The 18,705-nt window shown below is 47.6% G+C and overlaps 1 protein-coding gene across 1 annotated transcript in view; it reads left to right on the plus strand.

The window, feature by feature from the left end:
• Positions 1 to 290: 290 nt before the first annotated feature.
• The window catches only part of LOC139448670 (rho-associated protein kinase 2-like), a 49,421-nt gene continuing 31,006 nt past the window's right edge, over positions 291 to 18,705 (plus strand). Inside the window, exons 1-10 of the mRNA XM_071230224.1 lie at positions 291 to 527; positions 1,509 to 1,550; positions 2,390 to 2,443; positions 3,431 to 3,514; positions 4,824 to 4,844; positions 5,189 to 5,209; positions 6,917 to 6,960; positions 8,477 to 8,581; positions 11,088 to 11,143; positions 17,840 to 17,947. Of these exons, the coding sequence (XP_071086325.1) occupies positions 291 to 527; positions 1,509 to 1,550; positions 2,390 to 2,443; positions 3,431 to 3,514; positions 4,824 to 4,844; positions 5,189 to 5,209; positions 6,917 to 6,960; positions 8,477 to 8,581; positions 11,088 to 11,143; positions 17,840 to 17,947 (772 nt within the window). The remainder of the gene's footprint in view (positions 528 to 1,508; positions 1,551 to 2,389; positions 2,444 to 3,430; positions 3,515 to 4,823; positions 4,845 to 5,188; positions 5,210 to 6,916; positions 6,961 to 8,476; positions 8,582 to 11,087; positions 11,144 to 17,839; positions 17,948 to 18,705) is intronic.

Below are 18,705 nucleotides of genomic sequence, written 5' to 3' on the forward strand. Positions count from 1 at the left end.
ATTTGGGTACGGATCTCCGTGGGAACGGATTGTCTTGTTCCCATAACTGCCATATGGGTTTGCCGTGGTGCATTTAAAAATGCCCCCGGATAAACTTTTTAGCGGGCGGCAAGCTATGACGTCATAAACATTCCTATCACGTGACGTCCCATTGTAGCTGCGATGTCGGTACCATTGACAGCTGGTGTTAATGTAATCTGAACAACAATTCCACCTGTGTCGCTAGAAGATATCGCGTTTCTTCTCTCACCATTGCACAGAGGTAAAAGACCGAAGTGAAACCACGCGTCATGTCGGGCGCTAAGAGGAAGGGGCTACCCCCGATTCAGAAGGGTCCGACTCTGATGGCCCCGCCACCGAAGATTGTGGAACCCATTGAAGTTGAGAAGACAGATCTGTCGGCGTTTGAGGAACAGGCTTTGGTTATTGACACCAACTTGCTAGTGGGCCCCGTCTACGACAACACGAAACAACGCGCCAAAACCCTCAAGCAACAGCTGGGCGACATCAACACTCGGCTTCAGACGGTGAGAAATGCCACGCCCAAAACGTGTTATGGGGTCAATATTGGTCGTTGCGCCATATAATTTAGCAAATAGGACTAGATCTAATTGTTGTTTACATTTATGCCTCGGAGTGGTTTGTATTATTTTCATTCAAAGTCGATTTAGATATTTGCTGTGAAAGTCGGTATATTTCTGCCTTAAAACTACTAAAAGGCGACTATGCTTGTCGTAAGAAGCGACTAACGGGATCGGGTGGTCAGACTCGGTGACTTGGTTGATGCATCGTATCAAAATTGCGTAGATAGATGATCTCGATGTCAATCACTGGATTGTCTGGTCCAGGCACTATTATTTACGGACCGCCGTCACATAGCTGGAATATTACTGTGTGCGGCGTTAAACAACAAAGAAACAAACTTAAGTATAAAGTGAAATTCTTCTTCAATCTCCCTTTGACAATTTATGCATGCTCTATGGTGAACATTAATACCAGCATTAGAAATTGGCACTAGTCCTGTAGTCCTTGCCAAACTGCCCCATATTTAAGGTATCATAAGGACCAGTAGAAATTTGCCATTTATAAGGACTTTGCTATATCATTATAAGGACTAGTGGACTAAAACTGTTAGTTTCTACCACTGAAAAACACAGATATACCTTCCAGTTTCTTGGCCAAATTGTGTGAAGAAAATATTTTTTGGTATACAGAAGGGATAGACTTCCTAAGAAAATATTGTAAAGTATAAATATCAACAATTTTGTTGTAAATCATACATTTGGAAGAACTTGTCAATTAACATCAAATAAACTGAAAAGGGCATTTATATAATCTCTGTTTAATTGAGGGTAACTGACTAATATCCAATTCTTACATTAAACAACAAACACTGTGAACATTGTGAAGTAGTTTATCTGAGACTGACTCATGTTTCTTGTTTTGGTGGGGTTGGTTTGGTGACCTTTGCTATGGTCACTTGTAATTATTGTGTCCATATGTTGCAGACGCTGACCACATTCGATGCAGTGAACCCTGGCGACCATGATGTGAGTAAGGATTGGAAGAACTCACACACTAACAGTGAGTGAGTGAGTGAGTTGGGTTTAATGCCGCTTTTAACATTATTCCAGTTATATCACGGCATGTCACTGTCAGGTTGATAGGGAGGAAAGCCCGAAGTGATGCAGGTCTCGGACGTTTACAACTTATGTGAAACCCACAAGCATGGGTATGGTGCTGACAAACCTAAAAACATAATCGGGGCAAACTGGGATTCGAACCCATAATCATAGGTTTCTGATGTGCCCAAGGGACGCAACTCTGCACAGCGAATCGCGGCGCTTTAGACGACTGGGCCACCCGTGCCCCCTCACACACTAACAAAGAGAACTTGTTGAATGATATTTGAGGTTTCTATCTTTCTTGCAATGGTAACAGTGTCTTAATTTGTTGTAAATATGATTATTTAAGGGACCGATCATTTATTTATTCCAGGGGGTTTTCATGCACTCATGTACTGAAAATAATCACCCTCCCCTAATGCTTGTCATATTTTTGGATGACCTTCCCCTATGTCCCCGTGTATATTTTTTATGACCCTCACGGAAAAGACAAAATACGAAAGCGCTTTAAATTTTGTTATAAAGTGTCCAAGTTAACATGACCATCCCGAAATATGCCTATTATTTTCTGACCCTCCTTTGATTCCACTGACCCCTACACACATGCACGGTATAATAATTTTCTGGTCCCTTACTTTCTACATATATGAGGACATTTTCGTTGGCACCAAGACCCCCCTGCTTCAGGAGCCACTTGAGATATTTCACACACCCATCTTGTATGTCTTATCATGTAATGTGGCCTTCACCTTGCTTGTTTCCAGGATGATATGCTTGGGTATCTAGCCAAACATGCTGACAGCATGGCAAGTGGTCAGGTGGGTGCCTTGTTTCCAAATGAATTTTCTTTTAATTGCTCGTACTGACCACATTGTTTGAGATCCATTGTGGATAGACATGAGATGGAAATGAAAATTTGATGCCTTTTTGATAAAGTTGACCTTGAGTATTTTGTTTCCATACTGCAAATGCTATTGACTATTTTTAGTAATGAAAACGATTAAGGCCAACATGGGAGGCTTTAAGGGATTATGTCTTTGACTTGTCGTTACTTAAACCTTTTCTTTCTTTTTTTTTCTCTCTTTTTGCAGATATACAGGGTTAGCTCTAAGGTCCTCCTACCAAATTGGTTGCTATCATGATAATACTTAACCAGAAATGTGTATTAGAGTAGACCATACTTAAAAAGTAGGTCATGATGACCTGACAGGTATAGGTTATGGTGACCTAAGAAATAGGTCATGATGATCTGACAGGTTATGGTGACCTAAAACATAGGTCATGATGACCTGACAGGTAGGTTATGGTGACCTAAAAAAGTAGGCCATGATGACCTGACAGGTAGGTTATGGTGACCTAAGAAGTAGGTCATGATGATCCGACAGGTTATGGTGACCTAAAACGTAGGTCATGATGACCTGACAGGTAGGTTATGGTGACCTAAAAAAGTAGGCCATGATGACCTGACAGGTAGGTTATGGTGACCTAAGAAGTAGGTCATGATGATCCGACAGGTTATGGTGACCTAAAACGTAGGTCATGATCAAGTCACAAGCAACATCATCTGAAAATAGGTTATTGTGGCCTAGATATCCGGAATTATGGATTTGTCCAATTGAAATAAGGTCACAGTGACACTTGAACAATAGGGGCACCGGTTGTTCTTACTCCAACCTTCAGAGGGTTATGATCCAAAGAGCTCCCTGCTGCTACAAGTATGGTAAAAAAGACAATTTTAAGGTTAGTGGTTAGGTAAATACTATTTATGAGATCATATCATCCATAATTTTGTCTTTTGTTGACAGATGAAGGCAACGCTGAAACATTTCATCAACAACTACCGTGACATGTTGTCTCACATACAGGATTCAAGCAAGGAGAGGGAGGATGTGAGTTGGGGAGGGGCATGGCTAACGGGGAGAGGCATGGTTAACAGGGGAGGGGCATGGCTAACGGGGAGAGGCATGGTTAATTGGGGGGGGGGGGGGGTCATGGCTAATGGGTGGTGCATGGCTAACGGGGAGAGGCATGGTTAACAGGGGGGGTCATGGCTAATGGGTGGCGCATGGCTAATGGGTGGTGCATGGCTAACGCTAATGGGTGGCACATGGCTAACGGGGAGAGGCATGGTTAATGGGGGGGGAGGTCATGGCTAATGGGTGGCGCGTGGCTAACGGGGAGAGGCATGGTTAACGGGGGGGGTCATGGCTAATGGGTGGCGCATGGCTAACGGGGAGAGGCATGGCTAACAGGGGGGGTCATGGCTAATGGGTGGCACATGGCTAATGGGGAGAGGCATGGCTAATGGGTGGCGCATGGCTAATGGGTGGCACATGGCTAATGGGGAGAGGCATGGCTAATGGGTGGCGCATGGCTAATGGGGAGAGGCATAGTTAAAAGGGGAGGGGCATGGCTAATGGGTAGAGGCATAGTTAAAAGGGGAGGGGCATGGCTAATGGGTGGCGCATGGCTAACGGAGAGAGGCATGGTTAAAAGTGGAGGGGCATGGTTAACAGGGGAGGGGCATGGCTAATGGGTAGAGGCATGGTTAACAGGGGAGGGGCATGGCTAATGGGTGGCCCATGGCTAACGGGGAGGGGCATGGTTAAAAGGGGAGGGGCATGGCTAATGGATGGCACATGGCTAATGGGAAGAGGCATGGTTAACAGGGGAGGGGCATGGCTAAAATAGGGAGGGGCATGGTTAATGCGCAGGGGCATGGCTAACGAGGGAGGGGCGTGGTTATCAGGAGGGGAATGGCTGATAGGGGGGACGGGAATGGCTGACAAGAGTTAGGGCCATGGCTAACGAGGAGGGGCATGGCTGACAAGAGTTAGGGCCATGACTGCCAAGACGAGGGGCATGGTTGACAAGGGTGTATGTGGTGGGTTGATTACAAGTAGACTCTAGGATGTCTTGAAAAGACAGTGGGACTAAATCAAAATCAGTTTAGAGATTTGTGAAATGAGGAACTCTGTGAAGGATGTTTACCGGTATGTATTGTCACCAAATTCAATAATGTGTGAACATGTTCAGCATGGATCAAGCTTGATGGTCAGCTGTCGTTGTTGTGCACTTCAAATGTAGCTCGCAGAACTTGGGTTCAAAGTCCTAGGAAACAATTCTTGATGCCATCATTGTGTATATTTTGTCGAGTAATATGTTTTGGTTCATTACAGTAAAGTATTTTGTTTTCAGATTCTCTTCCAGCTGTCTGACGTAAGTAAACACAACACAATGTCATACTGTCATATCACTAAAAGTAATTTCCTACAACTTATTTTATGTCATGTATTTTCCTTAAATGTTTTGTGAGTTTTATTTGAAGCACATTTTAATTAATAAAATCCTGCATGTTATATGCATATCCCAGGCAGTGTTTCTACATGTTTCTGCATGAGTATGTCCAGAGTTACCATGGTTACAGCTATTAATCATGAAATAAGAGGTTACAAATGTTAACTTTTTGTAAATTTTCATGTTCAATTGATACACTACATATAAGACCCAACTTTTTTGACTGTTGTTTTGACTGCTGTTTTGACTGTTGTTTTCTTTTTCAGTGGTTCACCACGGATAACATGGTAAGTCTTTTTATACATAGATTGTATTGTCGATTGTGTCACTCTGAACATAACAGGCAATTACCAGATGAAATTCCAGGCAGATAAGTAAATAGGTCATCCTCCTGACATGAATAAGGATGTTGCTAGACCTGCACAGAGGACGATATTCGGACCAAGCACATGTCAATAAACATTCTCAAGTGGAAATTCTAAATTTTTTATGTTTATATAGATATGCTAGGTCTGACCATTGGATATTCTTGGAGGGGTATTGGATTTTATCAAAACAAAAGTACATTGTCACCGAAAATACAAAACAATTGTAGCAAAATGCTTGTAAAACAAAATGTTTAGGCTCATAGTTTATTTAAAAATAAATAAATATATATATATGTACCCTTGTAACCGTTGTAGATGTAGCTGAAGAAAATATGCATAGAAAAGCCATTCCTTTATCCCCCCTATCACCCCATCATTCTATAGGACTCCAGTGTAACATAAATTCCGAAATCCAACCCTTTTTTACATGTCATTGTATCCTTGAGCATGTCTGTGTCAATATCTTACAGGAAATTGTTCTTGTTGATTTAGAATGTGTATTTACTGTGCTTGTCGTAAGAGGCAACTAACGGGATCGGGTGGTCAGGCTCACTAACTTGGTTGAAGCATGTCGTCGATCCCAATTGCGTGGATCGATGCTCATGATGTCAATCACTGGATCGTCTGGTCCACACTCGATTATTTACCGACTGCCGTCATATAGCTGGAATATTGCTGAGAGCGGCGTTAAACAACAAACCAAACCTATCAGGGTTAAGTGCGTATAAAACAACAATACAAGACTTGAGGCATAACAGCCGGTTGAGCAAGTATCACAGATACACAGACTGCAGCTTGGATATATATGCTGAGTTTCAAACTTTAAGGAAGGGATGAAGTAGTCTTGTGTTTAAGTCATTCGCTTGTTAAGCCCAGGTTTGATTCTCCAAATGTGTCCAGGGGCGGTCGGGTAGCCTAGTGGTTAAAGCGTTCGCTCGTCACGCCGAAGACCCGGGTTCGATTCCCGACATGGGTACAATGTGTGAAGCCCATTTCTGGTGTCCCCCGCCGTGATATTGCTGGAATATTGCTAAAAGCGGCGTAAAACCATACTCACTCACTCACTCACTCACTCCAAATGTGTCCATTTGAATGTTTCCTTGTGTCCCCATTAGTGGTATGGCATGTGGCCCTGTGCACAATGCACACAGGGTTAGAAATTGGCACTAGTCCTGTAGTCCTTGCCAAACTGCCCAATGGTAAAGGTATCATAAGGACTAGTAGACATTTATAGCACATGTGGCAAGTGACTTTGTTCGAAATATGCCTATGGTCACTCAGCAGTGAATGGGTACCCGGTAGGATGAGATGTTATATGACTGTTAACCTATCTAGCACCTCACAGACAGCTTGGGTTGTCTACTCCCTAGGGAGCTGAGAAAGAAAATTGAGTGCACACTGATCCATTGACCTAGTACTCTATTTAGTTTGTGAGCATGCTTCAACAGATGGCCATTACAAATACCCATTTATTATTATTTTTATTATATAGCTGGAATATTGTGCAAAAGCAGTGTAAAATAGACTCACTCACTGCTCAAAAGTTACATGTCAGCTCATCAGATAAACTAATTATATAAGTGTAGTGCTTAGTGTCATTCAGTTTCATTCACTGTCTGTTCTCAGGATGACGTGTCCACAACAGACAAGGAGGTGGAGAAGGAAGCTGAGTGAGTCCTTTACAGTCTTCCCCCAACCCAGGGGCACACGAGGACCCAGTGCCCATGCTTGTGTCAGACAGGACAGGTGCCCAGTACGCCTTGTTTGTGTCAGACAGGACAGGTGACCTGTACACCTTGCTTGTGTCAGACAGGACAGGTGCCCAGGGCACCATGCTTGTGTCAGACAGGACAGGTGCCCAGTACACCATGTTTGTGTTAGACAGGACAGGTGACCTGTACACCTTGCTTGTGTCAGACAATACAGGTGCCCAGTACACCATGTTTGTGTCAGACAGGACAGGTGACCTGTACACCTTGCTTGTGTCAGACAGGACAGGTGACCAGTACACCATGCTTGTGTTAGACAGGACAGGTGACCTGTACACCTTGCTTGTGTCAGACAGGACGGGTGACCTGTACACCTTGATTGTGTTAGACAGGTCAGGTGACCTGTACACCTTGATTGTGTCAGACAGGTGCCCAGTACACAATGCTTGTGTCAGACAGGACAGGTGACCTGTACACCTTGCTTGTGTCAGACAATACAGGTGCCCAGTACACCATGTTTGTGTCAGACAGGACAGGTGACCTGTACACCTTGCTTGTGTCAGACAGGACAGGTGACCAGTACACCATGCTTGTGTTAGACAGGACAGGTGACCTGTACACCTTGCTTGTGTCAGACAGGACGGGTGACCTGTACACCTTGATTGTGTTAGACAGGTCAGGTGACCTGTACACCTTGATTGTGTCAGACAGGTGCCCAGTACACAATGCTTGTGTCAGACAGGACAGGTGACCTGTACACCTTGATTGTGTTAGACAGGACAGGTGACCTGTACACCTTGATTGTGTTAGACAGGACAGGTGCCCAGTACACCATGTTTGTGTTAGACAGGACAGGTGACCTGTACACCTTGCTTGTGTCAGACAGGACAGGTGCCCAGTACACCATGTTTGTGTCAGACAGGACTGCCACTCAGTGCATCTTGTTAAATATGGAATAATATTTACACACGTCTTCATTTACACACAAATGTTTGAGAGAAATAATGATTTTACAGAATTTACTTTGGTTTCATAAAAACACTATGTTAAGTTGTCATTGTGCAGACATCTCTTTGAAATACTCTGAAATGTTTGACAGTTCATGATTTCTTGATTCGTCAACATTAATAACTCCACATATTTTGGCAACATCCCCCCCTCCTGATGTTTCTATGGCCTGTTTTTAACAAAAGGGAGGAGGGATGTATAACTCTTGTAATTATTTATTTTTGTTCCAACAAGAACACCAACAAACACAACTGGGCACACACTGACGTCTGCTCATTGATACAACATCAGTTGTCAAGCATTGATAACGGAGTCTGCTTCATCTGACGTCAGGAATTAGACAATATTATTTAGATTGGCAATAAAAAAGACTGATTACTGGAAATAATGAAGCACAATGTCCTTGGAAATGTTTCCATTTTTTCAGCCTTACTTTCATTTATGCCAGGTTTCTGTTCTTATATTATAGGCAGGGCCAGACGTCAGCCCTTGTCAACTTTGAGAAGTTCAAACGGTTGCAAAACAACATCAAGCTAGCCAATGCCAAAGGTCTGAATGTGGATCACCTGCTTCAGTGAGTACCAGTCCAAAGAGACAACACCTGTGACAGGAGGGTGTCACACTCACGAGAACACATTGGAATATCATTCTGTGAAATTAAGCTAGCTCCCCTGAACATGGACAAATTGTGAGGAATGGTGAAGGCAGGGTTGTCCTCACTCACAGGAATTATTTCATAACCTTTCTAGCTTAGTGCTTGATGGTGTCCTGCTATTCTAGCTTAGTGCTTGGTGTTGATGGTATCCTGCTATTCTAGCTTAGTGCTTGATGTTGATGGTGTCCTGCTATCCTAGCTTAGTGCTTGATGTTGATGGTATTCTACAATTCTAGCTTAGTGCTTGATGTTGATGGTATCCTACTATCCTAGCTTAGTGCTTGGTGTTGATGGTATCCTGCTATTCTAGCTTAGTGCTTGGTGTTGATGGTATCCTGCTATCCTAGCTTAGTGCTTGATGTTGATGGTATCCTTATATCCTAGCTAAGTGCTTGATGTTAATGGTATCCTGCTATTCTAGCTTAGTGCTTAGTGTTGATGGTGTCCTGATATCCTAGCTTAGTGCTTGGTGTTGATGGTGTCCTGCTATTCTAGCTTAGTGCTTGGTGTTGATGGTATCCTGCTATTCTAGCTTAGTGCTTGATGTTGATGGTGTCCTGCTATCCTAGCTAAGTGCTTGATGGTATCCTGCTATTCTAGCTTAGTGCTTGATGTTGATGGTATCCTGCTACTCTAGCTGAGTGCTTGATGTTGATGGTATCCTGATATCCTAGCTTAGTGCTTGATGTTGATGGTATCCTGCTACTCTAGCTTAGTGCTTAATGTTGATGGTATCCTACTATTCTAGCTTAGTGCTTGGTGTTGATGGTATCCTGCTATTCTAGCTTAGTGCTTGATGTTGATGGTGTCCTGCTATCCTAGCTAAGTGCTTGGTGTTGATGGTATCCTGATATCCTAGCTTAGTGCTTGATGTTGATGGTATCTTGCTATTCTAGCTTAGTGCTTGATGTTGATGGTATCCTGCTATCCTAGCTTAGTGCTTGATGTTGATGGTATCCTGATATCCTAGCTTAGTGCTTGATGTTGATGGTATCCTGCTATTCTAGCTTAGTGCTTGGTGATGATGGTATCCTGCTATCCTAGCTTAGTGCTTGATGTTGATGGTATCCTGCTACTCTAGCTTAGTGCTTGATGTTGATGGTATCCTACTATTCTAGCTTAGTGCTTGGTGTTGTTGGTGTCCTGCTATCCTAGCTTAGTGCTTGGTGTTGATGGTATCCTGATATCCTAGCTTAGTGCTTGGTGTTGATGGTATCCTGCTATTCTAGCTTAGTGCTTGATGTTGATGTTATCCTGCTATTCTAGCTTAGTGCTTGGTGTTGATGGTATCCTGATATCCTAGCTTAGTGCTTGGTGTTGATGGTATCCTGCTATTCTAGCTTAGTGCTTGATGTTGATGGTATCCTGCTATTCTAGCTAAGTGCTTAGTGTTGATGGTGTCCTGATATCCTAGCTTAGTGCTTGGTGTTGATGGTATCCTGCTATTCTAGCTGAGTGCTTGATGTTGATGTTATCCTGCTATTCTAGCTTAGTGCTTGGTGTTGATGGTATCCTGCTATCCTAGCTGAATGCTTGATGTTGAAGGTATCCTGCTATTCTAGCTTAGTGCTTGATGTTGATGGTATCCTGCTATTCTAGCTAGTGCTTGGTGTTGATGGTATTCTGCTATTCTAGCTTAGTGCTTGATGTTGATGGTATCCTGCTATTCTAGCTTAGTGCTTGGTGCTGATGGTATCCTGCTATTCTAGCTTAGTGCTTGATGTTGGTGGTATCCTGCTATTCTAGTTTAGTGCTTGGTGTTGATGGTATCCTGCTATTCTAGCTTAGTGCTTGGTGTTGATGGTATCCTGCTATCCTAGCTTAGTGCTTGGTGTTGATGGTATCCTGCTATTCTAGCTTAGTGCTTGATGTTGATGGTATCCTGCTATTCTAGCTTAGTGCTTAGTGTTGATGGTATCCTGCTATTCTAGCTTAGTGCTCAGTGTTGATGGTACCACACAAACACTTTTGGTAGTTTATGAGGCGCATAATTTACCCTGAATTCAGGGCTCTAACCAGTACTTGTGGCCAGGTCTGTTTTAGCAAAACTTGAGTTATTGACAACTCAAGCTGCATCAGCCTACAAACTGAACTCTTACCGTATTTTCTTGAGTATAGTGCACACCCAAGGATAATGCGCACCCCCCTGTAGCGCATTCTGTATTTAAAAAAAAAAAATTGTTTTCAAATATTATGTGCAGAATTTTTTTTACATCTTTCGAATGATACAATACTTGGTCAGTAGAAATTTGAGATGAAAAATCACCAGACATGTTGATTTACTGTTTAAATTGTAGATAAAGATAATTACCGCATCACAGTGTTATAGTTTTTTCACCCCAAGGTACACAAGTAAAATTTTGGACCTGTTGAAGCCCTAGGTGAAATGCACGAAAGTATGTTTTTGAGATGGTCCCTGTTGCAGAGAGAAGAGGAGGATGGAGAAAGATGTTATGGGAGGCCTCGCCATCATGAAGAAAGGTGAACCAACAGAGGTCACGTCCCCTGTTGTCTGACATAGTTCTACATTAACAGCAACAGAAATTAATATTTGTTTTAATTAGGCCACAAAAATGATCTGCTACAGAGTTACCATCGGAGTAAAACACCCAATGTTCCTGTTTCCCTGTGTTCCTGTGTTGTCTGTGTCCCCCATCTTCCTGTGTCCCCATGTTCCTGTGTAGGCTGTGTCCCCATGTTCCTGTGTTGTCTGTGTCCCCCATGTTCCTCTGTCCCCATGTTCCTGTGTCCCCATGTTCCTGTGTTGTCTGTGTCCCCCATGTTCCTGTGTTGTCTCTGTCCCCCATGTTCCTGTGTTGTCTGTGTCCCCCATGTTCCTGTGTCCCCATTTTCCTGTGTTGTCTCTGTCCCCCATGTTCCTGTGTTGTCTATGTCCCCCGTGTTCCTGTGTTGTCTCTGTCCCCCATGTTCCTGTGTTGTCTGTGTCCCCCATGTTCCTGTGTTCTCCATGTTCCTGTGTCCCCCATGTTCCTGTGTTGTCTCTGTCCCCCGTGCTCCTGTGTTGTCTGTGTCCCCCATGTTCCTGTGTTGTCTGTGTCCCCCATGTTCCTGTGTTCTCCATGTTCCTGTGTCCCCCATGTTCCTGTGTTGTCTCTGTCCCCCGTGCTCCTGTGTTGTCTGTGTCCCCCGTGCTCCTGTGTTGTCTGTGTCCCCCATGTTCCTGTGTTGTCTCTGTCCCCCATGTTCCTGTGATGTCTCTGTCCCCCGTGTTCCTGTGTTGTCTCTGTCCCCCATGTTCCTGTGATGTCTCTGTCCCCCGTGTTCCTGTGTTGTCTCTGTCCCCCGTGCTCCTGTGTTGTCTGTGTCCCCCGTGTTCCTGTGTTGTCTGTGTCCCCCGTGTTCCTGTGTCCCCCATGTTCCTGTGTTGTCTCTGTCCCCCGTGTTCCTGTGTTGTCTCTGTCCCCCATGTTCCTGTGTTGTCTGTGTCCCCCGTGTTCCTGTGTTGTCTCTGTCCCCCATGTTCCTGTGTTGTCTGTGTCCCCCGTGTTCCTGTGTTGTCTGTGTCCCCCGTGTTCCTGTGTTCCCCATGTTCCTGTGTTGTCTCTGTCCCCCATGTTCCTATGTTGTCTCTGTCCCCCGTGTTCCTGTGTTGTCTGTGTCCCCCGTGTTCCTGTGTCCCCCGTGCTCCTCTGTTGTCTGTGTCCCCCATGTTCCTATGTTGTCTCTGTCCCCCGTGTTCCTGTGTTGTCTCTGTCCCCCGTGCTCCTGTGTTGTCTGTGTCCCCCGTGTTCCTGTGTTGTCTGTGTCCCCCGTGTTCCTGTGTTGTCTCTGTCCCCCGTGTTCCTGTGTTGTCTCTGTCCCCCGTGCTCCTGTGTTGTCTGTGTCCCCCTTTTTCCTGTGTTGTCTCTGTCCCCCATGTTCCTGTGTTGTCTGTGTCCCCCGTGTTCCTGTGTTGTCTCTGTCCCCCATGTTCCTGTGTTGTCTGTGTCCCCCGTGTTCCTGTGTTGTCTCTGTCCCCCATGTTCCTGTGTTGTCTGTGTCCCTCGTGTTCCTGTGTTGTCTGTGTCCCCCGTGCTCCTGTGTTGTCTGTGTCCCCCATGTTCCTGTGTTGTCTCTGTCCCCCATGTTCCTGTGTTGTCTGTGTCCCCCGTGTTCCTGTGTTGTCTGTGTCCCCCGTGTTCCTGTGTTCCCCATGTTCCTGTGTTGTCTCTGTCCCCCATGTTCCTATGTTGTCTCTGTCCCCCATGTTCCTATGTTGTCTCTGTCCCCCGTGTTCCTGTGTTGTCTCTGTCCCCCGTGCTCCTGTGTTGTCTGTGTCCCCCGTGTTCCTGTGTTGTCTGTGTCCCCCGTGTTCCTGTGTTGTCTCTGTCCCCCGTGTTCCTGTGTTGTCTCTGTCCCCCGTGCTCCTGTGTTGTCTGTGTCCCCCTTTTTCCTGTGTTGTCTCTGTCCCCCATGTTCCTGTGTTGTCTGTGTCCCCCGTGTTCCTGTGTTGTCTCTGTCCCCCATGTTCCTGTGTTGTCTGTGTCCCTCGTGTTCCTGTGTTGTCTGTGTCCCCCGTGCTCCTGTGTTGTCTGTGTCCCCCATGTTCCTGTGTTGTCTGTGTCCCCCGTGTTCCTGTGTTGTCTGTGTCCCCCATGTTCCTGTGTTGTCTGTGTCCCTCGTGTTCCTGTGTTGTCTGTGTCCCCCGTGCTCCTGTGTTGTCTGTGTCCCCCATGTTCCTGTGTTGTCTGTGTCCCCCATGTTCCTGTGTTGTCTGTGTCCCCCGTGTTCCTGTGTTGTCTCTGTCCCCCATGTTCCTGTGTTGTCTGTGTCCCTCGTGTTCCTGTGTTGTCTGTGTCCCCCGTGCTCCTGTGTTGTCTGTGTCCCCCGTGTTCCTGTGTTGTCTCTGTCCCCATGTTCCTGTGTTGTCTCTGTCCCTCGTGTTCCTGTGTTGTCTCTGTCCCTCGTGTTCCTGTGTTGTCTGTGTCCCCCGTGCTCCTGTGTTGTCTGTGTCCCCCGTGTTCCTGTGTTGTCTGTGTCCCCCGTGTTCCTGTGTTGTCTCTGTCCCCCATGTTCCTGTGTTGTCTGTGTCCCTCGTGTTCCTGTGTTGTCTGTGTCCCCCGTGCTCCTGTGTTGTCTGTGTCCCCCGTGTTCCTGTGTTGTCTCTGTCCCCATGTTCCTGTGTTGTCTCTGTCCCTCGTGTTCCTGTGTTGTCTCTGTCCCTCGTGTTCCTGTGTTGTCTGTGTCCCCCGTGCTCCTGTGTTGTCTGTGTCCCCCGTGTTCCTGTGTTGTCTGTGTCCCCCGTGTTCCTGTGTTGTCTCTGTCCCCCGTGTTCCTGTGTTGTCTCTGTCCCTCGTGTTCCTGTGTCCCCCATGTTCCTGTGTTGTCTGTGTCCCCCGTGCTCCTGTGTTGTCTGTGTCCCCCGTGTTCCTGTGTTGTCTGTGTCCCCCATGTTCCTGTGTTGTCTCTGTCCCCCATGTTCCTGTGTTGTCTTTGTCCCTCGTGTTCCTGTGTCCCCCATGTTCCTGTGTTGTCTGTGTCCCCCGTGTTCCTGTGTTGTCTCTGTCCCTCGTGTTCCTGTGTCCCCCATGTTCCTGTGTTGTCTGTGTCCCCCGTGCTCCTGTGTTGTCTGTGTCCCCCGTGCTCCTGTGTTGTCTGTGTCCCCCGTGCTCCTGTGTTGTCTGTGTCCCCCATGTTCCTGTGTTTTCCATGTTCCTGTGTCCCCCATGTTCCTGTGTTGTCTCTGTCCCCCGTGCTCCTGTTTGTCTGTGTCCCCCGTGCTCCTCTGTTGTCTGTGTCCCCCATGTTCCTGTGTTGTCTCTGTCCCCCGTGTTCCTGTGTTCTCTGTGTCCCCATGTTCCTGTGTTGTCTGTGTCCCCCGTGCTCCTGTGTTGTCTGTGTCCCCCGTGCTCCTGTGTTGTCTGTGTCCCCCATGTTCCTGTGTTGTCTGTGTCCCCCGTGTTCCTGTGTTCTCTGTGTCCCCATGTTCCTGTGTTGTCTGTGTCCCCCGTGCTCCTGTGTTGTCTGTGTCCCCCGTGCTCCTGTGTTGTCTGTGTCCCCCATGTTCCTGTGTTTTCCATGTTCCTGTGTCCCCCATGTTCCTGTGTTGTCTCTGTCCCCCGTGCTCCTGTTTGTCTGTGTCCCCCGTGCTCCTCTGTTGTCTGTGTCCCCCATGTTCCTGTGTTGTCTCTGTCCCCCATGTTCCTGTGTTGTCTCTGTCCCCCTGTGTTCCTGTGTTGTCTGTGTCCCCCATGTTCCTGTGTTGTCTGTGTCCCCCGTGTTCCTGTGTTGTCTGTGTCCCCCATGTTCCTGTGTAGGTTGTGTCCCCCGTGCTCCTGTGTTGTCTGTGTCCCCCGTGTTCCTGTGTTGTCTGTGTCCCCCGTGTTCCTGTGTCCCCCATGTTCCTGTGTCCCCCATGTTCCTGTGTAGGCTGTGTCCCCATGTTCCTGTGTTGTCTGTGTCCCCCGTGTTCCTGTATCCCCCATGTTCCTGTGTCCCCCATGTTCCTGTGTTGTCTCTGTCCCCCGTGTTCCTGTGTTGTCTCTGTCCCCCATGTTCCTGTGTTGTCTCTGTCCCCCGTGCTCCTGTGTTGTCTGTGTCCCCCGTGCTCCTGTGTTGTCTCTGTCCCCCATGTTCCTGTGTTGTCTCTGTCCCCATGTTCCTGTGTTGTCTGTGTCCCCCGTGATCCTGTGTTGTCTGTGTCCCCCGTGTTCCTGTGTTGTCTGTGTCCCCATGTTCCTGTGTTGTCTGTGTCCCCCGTGTTCCTGTGTTGTCTCTGTCCCCATGTTCCTGTGTTGTCTGTGTCCCCCGTGCTCCTGTGTTGTCTGTGTCCCCCGTGTTCCTGTGTTGTCTCTGTCCCCATGTTCCTGTGTCCCCATGTTCCTGTGTTGTCTGTGTCCCCCATGTTCCTGTGTAGGCTGTGTCCCCCATGTTTCTGTATGGCAGTGTTCCCAATGTTCCTGTGTAGGCTGTGTCCTCCTTGTTTCTGTGTAGGCTGTGTCCTCAATGTTCCTGTGTTGGCTGTGTCCCCCATGTTCATGTGTTGTCTGTGTCCCCCATGCTCCTGTGTTGTCTCTGTCCCCCGTGCTCCTGTGTTGTCTGTGTCCCACGTGTTCCTGTGTTGTCTCTGTCCCCATGTTCCTGTGTCCCCATGTTCCTGTGTTGTCTCTGTCCCCCATGTTCCTGTGTTGTCTCTGTCCCCCATGTTCCTGTGTTGTCTCTGTCCCCCTAGTTCCTGTGTTGTCTGTGTCCCTCGTGTTCCTGTGTTGTCTGTGTCCCTCGTGTTCCTGTGTTGTCTGTGTCCCTCGTGTTCCTGTGTTGTCTGTGTCCCCCATGTTCCTGTGTTGTCTGTGTCCCCCGTGTTCCTGTGTTGTCTGTGTCCCCCATGTTCCTGTGTTGTCTGTGTCCCCCGTGTTCCTGTGTTCTCTGTGTCCCCATGTTCCTGTGTTGTCTGTGTCTCCCGTGTTCCTGTGTTGTCTGTGTCCCCCATGTTCCTGTGTTGTCTGTGTCCCCCGTGTTCCTGTGTTCTCTGTGTCCCCATGTTCCTGTGTTGTCTGTGTCTCCCATGTTCCAGTGTTGTCTGTGTCTCCCGTGTTCCTGTGTTGTCTGTGTCCCCCATGTTCCTGTGTTGTCTGTGTCCCTTGTGTTCCTGTGTTGTCTGTGTCCCCCGTGCTCCTGTGTTTTCCATGTTCCTGTGTCCCCATGTTCCTGTGTTGTCTCTGTCCCCCTAGTTCCTGTGTTGTCTGTGTCCCCCATGTTCCTGTGTTGTCTTTGTCCCCCGTGCTCCTGTGTTTTCCATGTTCCTGTGTCCCCATGTTCCTGTGTTGTCTCTGTCCCCCTAGTTCCTGTGTTGTCTGTGTCCCCCATGTTCCTGTGTTGTCTGTGTCCCCCGTGTTCCTGTGTTCTCCATGTTCCTGTGTCCCCATGTTCCTGTGTAGGCTGTGTCCCCCATGTTCCTGTGTTGTCTGTGTCCCCCATGTTCCTGTGTTGTCTGTGTCCCCCATGTTCCTGTGTAGGCTGTGTCCCCCATGTTCCTATGTCCCCCATGTTCCTGTGTAGGCTGTGTCCCCCATGTTCCTGTGTCCCCCATGTTCCTGTGTAGGCTGTGTCCCCTATGTTCCTGTGTAAGTTGTGTCCCCCATGTTCCTGTGTTGTCTGTGTCCCCCATGTTCCTGTGTAGGCTGTGTCCCCCATGTTCCTGTGTAGGCTGTATCCCCCATGTTCCTGTGTTGTCTGTGTCCCCCATGTTCCTGTGTAGGCTGTGTCCCCTATGTTCCTGTGTCCCCCATGTTCCTGTGTAGGCTGTGTCCCCCATGTTCCTGTGTCCCCCATGTTCCTGTGTAGGCTGTGTCCCCTATGTTCCTGTGTAAGTTGTGTCCCCCATGTTCCTGTGTAGGCTGTATCCCCCATGTTCCTGTGTAGGCTGTGTCCCCCATGTTCCTATGTAGGCTGTGTCCCCCATGTTCCTGTGTAGGCTGTGTCCCCCATGTTCCTGTGTAGGCTGTGTCCCCCATGTTCCTGTGTAGGCTGTGTCCCCTATGTTCCTGTGTCCCCCATGTTCCTGTGTCCCCCATGTTCCTGTGTAGGCTGTGTCCCCCATGTTCCTGTGTAGGCTGTGTCCCCCATGTTCCTGTGTAGGCTGTGTCCCCTATGTTCCTGTGTCCCCCATGTTCCTGTGTAGGCTGTGTCCCCCATGTTCCTGTGTCCCCCATGTTCCTGTGTAGGCTGTGTTCTCCATGTTCCTGTGTCCCCCATGTTCCTGTGTAGGCTGTGTCCCCCATGTTCCTGTGTAAGTTGTGTCCCCCATGTTCCTGTGTAGGCTGTGTCCCCCATGTTCCTGTGTAGGCTGTGTCCCCCATGTTCCTGTGTAGGCTGTATCCCCCATGTTCCTGTGTAGGCTGTGTCCCCCATGTTCCTGTGTCCCCCATGTTCCTGTGTAGGCTGTGTCCCCCATGTTCCTGTGTAGGCTGTGTCCCCCATGTTCCTATGTCCCCCATGTTCCTGTGTCCCCCATGTTCCTGTGTAGGCTGTGTCCCCCATGTTCCTGTGTAGGCTGTGTCCACCATGTTCCTGTGTAGGCTGTGTCCCCCATGTTCCTGTGTTCTCCATGTTCTTGTGTAGGCTGTGTCCCCCATGTTCCTGTGTCCCCTATGTTCCTGTGTAGTCTATGTCCCCCATGTTCCTGTGTAGGCTGTGTCCCCTGTGTTCCTGTGTAGAAAGTCGGCTGTCTGTTGGCAGGAAAAGAGAAGGCCAAGGCTGCAACAAGTGATGGCGCTTCAACATGGCGGCATGCCGCAGATGAGGTGGTGTCAATGCTGAGGAAAGCCCGCACTGAAGGCTCTGATGGTAAGTCATAGGACATCAGGGTAAGGTCATTGGTCATGGGGTTATAGTCTTTGGTCATGGGCATGGCCGTAAGGATATTGGTTATTGTGAAAGGCTGTTTGCAATTTGGGAAAGTCATTGTTCATTAGTCAGATTAGTTGGGGTCATTATAACAGAGAAAAGTCATTCATCTTAGGGTAAGGTCATTTGTATTGGGGGTAATATGTCATTGGGTAAGGTCTTTGGTAATGGGGGTAATGTCATTGGTGGGGTTAAAGTCAATGGGGTAAGGTCATTGGTCATGGGGGTAATTCATTGGTAGTGGGGGTAAGGTCATTGGTCATGGGGGTAAGGCCATTGGTCATTGGGGTAAGGTTATTGGTGATGGGGTTAAAATCATTGGTAGTGGGGGTAAGGTCTTTGATCATGGGGGAAGGTCATTGGTCATGGGGGTAAGGTTATTGTTTATTGGGGTAAGGTCATTGGTAGTGGGGGTAAGTCATTGGTCATGGGGGAAAGGTTATTGGTCATGGGGGTAAGGTCATTGGTGGTGGGGGTAAGGTCATTGGTCATGGGCGTAAGGCCATTGGTCATGGGGGTAAGGTCATTGGTCATGGAGGTAAGGTTATTGGTCATGGGGGTAATATCATTGGTCACCGGGTAGGGTCATTGGTCATGGGGCTAAAGTCATTGGTCATGGGGGTAAGGTTATTGGTCATGGGGGTAAGATCATTGGTAGTGGGGGTAAGTCATTGGTAGTGGGGGTAAGTCATTGGTCA

The sequence above is a fragment of the Haliotis cracherodii genome, unplaced genomic scaffold (genome assembly GCF_022045235.1).
Source record: "Haliotis cracherodii isolate W230 unplaced genomic scaffold, xgHalCrac1.p SCAF_7, whole genome shotgun sequence".
NCBI lineage: Eukaryota > Metazoa > Mollusca > Gastropoda > Lepetellida > Haliotidae > Haliotis > Haliotis cracherodii.